This window comes from Brassica oleracea, chromosome C2, assembly GCF_000695525.1.
Source record: "Brassica oleracea var. oleracea cultivar TO1000 chromosome C2, BOL, whole genome shotgun sequence".
Classification (NCBI taxonomy): domain Eukaryota; kingdom Viridiplantae; phylum Streptophyta; class Magnoliopsida; order Brassicales; family Brassicaceae; genus Brassica; species Brassica oleracea.
The window spans coordinates 31,571,913-31,577,115 of NC_027749.1; the positions used below are offsets into that span (position 1 = coordinate 31,571,913).

Genomic DNA, 5,203 nt, shown 5'->3' on the forward strand with positions numbered 1-5,203 from the left:
TGTTATTTTACTGAGATAGCAAACACTCTACTATATATATGGATATGTGCATGTCTGTATATGAATTTACAGTTTGGTGACACCGGTTTTGGAGGACATTCTGTTAATGGGCCAGATTTTATATGATCACCGATAGAATCAAGATGGACATCTTTGTTTGTCAAGTACAAGCTCTGATCAATCTTTATATGAAAAAGTGGAAACTTTTTTCAAGGTATTGAAATGATTCAACTTGTTTATAGTCATTTAGATTAAGACAGTGTTATAAGAGAGCATTTAACCTTGATAACTATAGACCGAAACTAAGATAACACTGAGGCGATACATGGATGATGGATACTTTGCAAAACCGGAACCATGACCGGTTTAAACAAATTTTAAGGAACAAAAAAAGATGATTCAAATCCAAACAAACAAGAAGGAAATAAAGCTAGATCATGCAACAACAATGGAACCAGCTTATACGACTTTTAAACCCTTAAAACTACCAGTTTAGTAGAACATTTATTATGGCTAATGTTGAAAATCCGAAATGAACTTAGTAAGGAACAAAAAAATACAGAGGAAGAATAGATTTTTCAAGTTAAATTGACTTTAATATCAGAAGACTTGTTTCTTGGATCAGAAGCTAAAGAAGTCTGCCATGTACTATTATTGATCGGAAGAGACGAGACCGAATGTATTGTCCGGTCATCAGCTGTACTAGAGATGGGAATCGACGCGGTTGGGCTCGACAACATGAAATCATGTCTGTTCTTTTTCGGTTTATGATCTTCCTGATCTTTTCCTGCTAAGAAACTTCCTACAACCACCTGTTTGATTCAACAAACACATGAAACTTAAGTCTCCGGTTAAAGACAGTTGTAGCTCTTTGGACCGGAAATATCAGAAAATGGTTAACCTGAACCGGACTTGCGGCTACTAGTCAACCGGCAACACCACCGCCTACTACGCGTCCGTCAGGACTTGCTAAAGAAACGCTCATTCCTCCTGTTCTACTCCGAGTCCCGCCTATGTCATTAGGCATGAATGAACCGGACAATGATAATATCTCAAAGCGACCCTGAAAAACACAATAAACCATAAAAAAAACTCATCTTATACATCATCAACAACAAAATTGATCGATGAGATCTCAAAATCTCATACTTCGTATGTTAATGTACCGCCGGATGAATCATGCTGACGAAGTGTTACACTTGAAATGACACCGTTTGCTGATAGAACACAAATGGCACGCGGTCCTTGTTGAGAAAACGATATTATCTTCATCGTTAAATCCTAATTGAACCATCACTCATATCTCGGTATAAAGATTATAAAAAGAACTAAGAGAACCGATCCAAAAAAAATTCCGATGAGTTTACCTCACCGGCGTTGACCGCAATTACATGTGGTGTGAAATTACCACCGACGGAGCAAGGAACCCATTCACCTACACAAAACACAACCACAAGAGCATATATACTCATTGATATTATGTTTTCAGTTCTTTTATGTAACCGAGTTCTGTCGCTAGAATATAAATTAGAAACCTCTAAATGCACCTTAACGTCTAAATGTGTTACTAAATTAAGCTTAATGTTACATTAAAGAAGTGACAGTCAAGAACATGACTTATATGTGTACTTAGCCCATGGGGATATAAAAGAAAGAGGGGATATATTTCTATGTTAAGGGCCTCACTTTAAAAGCATGCATGAAGTTCTACGAAACTAGATTCCGACAAAAACTTTTTTTGTTGAAACTCAATAGAAACAGAGAAGAAAATAGAAAAGATTTACCCAAATTCTCGACTTGGTGATGAAACTTTGTTCTGTTAAAAGAGTTTGTTGGTTTCATTTTGCTGCGTTTTTCAGAGGCGGAGAAATCGATGACGTGTGAACTCGCCGGAGGAGGATGCGAGGGTGCCGGCGCCGATGAGATTGGCTTAGGAGATAACGCCACAACTGCTCCGTCTGGACCGTACTTCCTAGGCCGTCCACGTTTCTTCTTCATCGGTACGCCGGAGATACCTTCCATCATCGTCGTCGCCGCCATAGAAATTTGCGGCGGCGGAGCTACTATGGCGAGTGTAGAGGATGGATTCGACTATCCCACAGGGCCCGAGGAATAGGAAGGCCTGGCCCGAGTTAGAAAGAGCGACGGCTCGATCTGTCGGCTCGAGAGTCAGGTCTCTCGGCTTGACTCTTGAGTACTTCTAGCTGGCCATCGTCGACTGGTTGCTCGAACACCTACGGGCCTCTCGGCCCAGCAAAGGAGGCCCACCAAGATGGCGTAAAATTAGGTCAAGAGCGAAGCATCGGGACGTCTATATAAGGGAAAGAAGAGGCAACGAGAAGAGGATCCAAAAGCACTGACCAAGACTTGACGGCTAGATTAGGGTTTTTCACCTTTACTTCGTCTCGCCGTTAGTTATACTTCTCCGGTAGCTTGTCGAGCCACCGGTTTCCTTTCTGTCGCACTTTCCTCTTATTTTCTTGTAACCGATCGAACGTTTTCTCTCCGACCATCAATAAGACGTCTTTGTTTAAGCCCACATCTTATTTATTACCGTTTCACGATCAAACAGCGAGCTGGTTCGTGTGATGGGACTGTGGTAGTGGAGGAGCGACGGAGTTAGGGGATGGATTTGAGCTTTCTGATCTCGCAGCTATGTGAAAATCTGACGGCGCGTCGGATCCCACAACCGTGATACCGCCGCCATTACCGGCCGTTGATCTAACTTCTCCGGTAGACTCTATCTCTAAAACCATTAGCTTTTCCTTTTTCTTCTATTTTTCAATAATTCATTTAAATTTCGGGGTTTGATTAAAGATACTCAAAGACGAGATTAAGAACACAAAGAAATTTAATTAACAAAGAAATATAATTAAGATCTAGAACAAAAAATCAAACTGAAAATGTAAATATTAAGGAGATATGTTTTAAGGGAAGAAAATATGGCTAAGAACGAGTCAGCTCTGGTGGTAAAGGGGCTACGGCTGTAACTTCCGCCACCCGGGTTTGATTCGCGGTGGATAGGGGTGGGCAAAAAACCCAAACCGAACCGATCCAAACCAAACCAACCAAAGTTAAACCGATCCAAACCAAACCGTGCTATTTACATAATCCAATTGGTTCATGTTTTACTCAACCGAATGGTTTGATTCGGTTTGGGAACCAAACCGAACCAAACCAATAATCTAATATATTTTTATCTATAAATAAATAAATATATATATATATATATATATGTTAACATATTGTAAATTTTAGTTAAAATTTTGTTTTCTATTTTTTCTTAGCTTCCATATATGTAGATGCAAATAGTCTTTTAATTAATAGGTTTTGGAATGCTTAAAGTCTTTGTTACGCTAATTAGATTACAAATAGTCTGATCTTTGCTTATTATGTATTTCTTCCTTTGACGTGGTTAAGAGTTTTGTCATCGAGCTTTAAATTATTTTTTGTTTCATGGATTCCAAAAAAAACCAAACTAAATCTAAACCAAACCGAACTAAACCGAACCAAACTAAACCCAAACCGAACCCAAACCAAAACTACTTTGGTTTTAATTGGTTTAAATTTTATAAAACCCAAATTAACCAAACCAAACCGAACCCAAACCGAACCCGAAACTAAACCGATATGCCCACCCCTAGCGTTGGGAGGGACTATTTACATTGTTTGGGTTCCCGGCAAAGAGGTAAAAACACCTTTTTGTTTAACCAAAAAAAAATATGGCTAGGAACAGAACAGAGCTTGAAAATTAGTTAAAATTTTGAGAGGAAGCTAGGGAAAATAGATTTATTTATGCTTTGTGATTTACATGAGAAAAATATAGAAAAAATCTCTAGGATAGCATTTTTTAAATTTTTGTCACGAAAATAGTACTCAACGAAAAAAAACACTAAAATAAGTTTTACTAAAAGATAAAAATGTATTTTTATCCTAGGGTTAACTATTCTAGATTTACGGTTTAGAGTTAATAGGTGAGGTTCTGAGGATAGGGTTTCAAATTTTAAAAAATTAAAATTAAAATTTTCAAAATAAAAAGAGACTATTTCGGTAATTTTTTTTTAAAGGTATTTTTGTGACAAAAACTTAAAAATGGCTATTCGAGATAATTGCCCAAAATATATCGTGTTTTTGATTTTGGAAATATCGAAATTAAATAATACTGTTTTCTCTTCTTTTTTTCTAATGGGTTTTTATTTATATTGTAAGGTGTGTTTCAGCTAATTGACACTGTAACTTTTTCCATGTCTGCCCATTTTATTTTAATCTTGAATAAATAAAATAATGGTGATAATGAAATGTATAATAGCGTGTTATATGTGTTATATTAACTTTTTGGAATATATAGATATTCGTGTTTGTAGCTGGAATCCGACGGGAGGGGATTAATAAATAGAAAAGTTAGTAAACTAATAAACAGTATAGTGGACAAAAATAAGGTAGTAGTATACAAAATTCATTTATATTTAAATAAAGAAACATTTTGTAAAAGACGAACATGGCGTGCCTACAATTTTTCTTGCCGTCAGTTATTTATTTTATTTCTAAATACTAATTTTCCCAATTGAAAATACTTTTTCCTTAATTAATAATAATCGGGGTTGGAGTAAAGGAGAAGTAAAACTAGGCTGCTAAAATAATGAATAAATAAATAATACAGGAAATTATTTCATTTTATCTAACGTTAACAATTAAAGAACGATTTTTTAACAAAAAAAAAATTAAAGAAAGCTAAAGGCAAGAATGACAATTACATGGGGCCAGCATAAACGTATCAAGCCTCATAAAACTATATATATGTAAATATATTATCTTTTGTTTCGTGTCTTAATGAAATTCAGCAATCCATTAAGATGACAGATGATGGGGTTATGCAATTTTCAAATCACCCAACCAGTGAAAGAGATGCTAATATACTGTATTGTTTAGGTATATGCATATGCAAGTACAAGATACAACTACAATAAACTAATAAAATAATATAGAAGATAAATCAAAAAATAATATAGAAGATAAATCAAGAGACTATGAAATTAGCAAATATTTTTGCTATATTAGAAATTTCGATAAACAGTGTTTACCAGACTTGTTTAACAAGCTTTACGCAACTTGTTAAAATCCTAATAATTGGTACTGAAAAATTTTTAATCTATCCAAACTTTTTTTTTCTATAGTTGGTATTTCAGCGTCTGCTTCAACATAA

At 35.6% G+C, this 5,203-nt stretch overlaps 1 protein-coding gene across 1 annotated transcript; it reads right to left on the reverse strand.

Annotated features, from left to right (window-relative positions):
- Positions 1-460: 460 nt before the first annotated feature.
- Positions 461-2,898, reverse strand: LOC106326926 (AT-hook motif nuclear-localized protein 1). Its single transcript, XM_013764893.1, is given in 6 exon segments — positions 461-812; positions 902-1,063; positions 1,150-1,281; positions 1,368-1,435; positions 1,785-2,073; positions 2,577-2,898. Coding segments are annotated over 6 exon segments (1,065 nt in total). The 5' UTR covers positions 2,757-2,898; the 3' UTR covers positions 461-578.
- Positions 2,899-5,203: the final 2,305 nt, after the last annotated feature.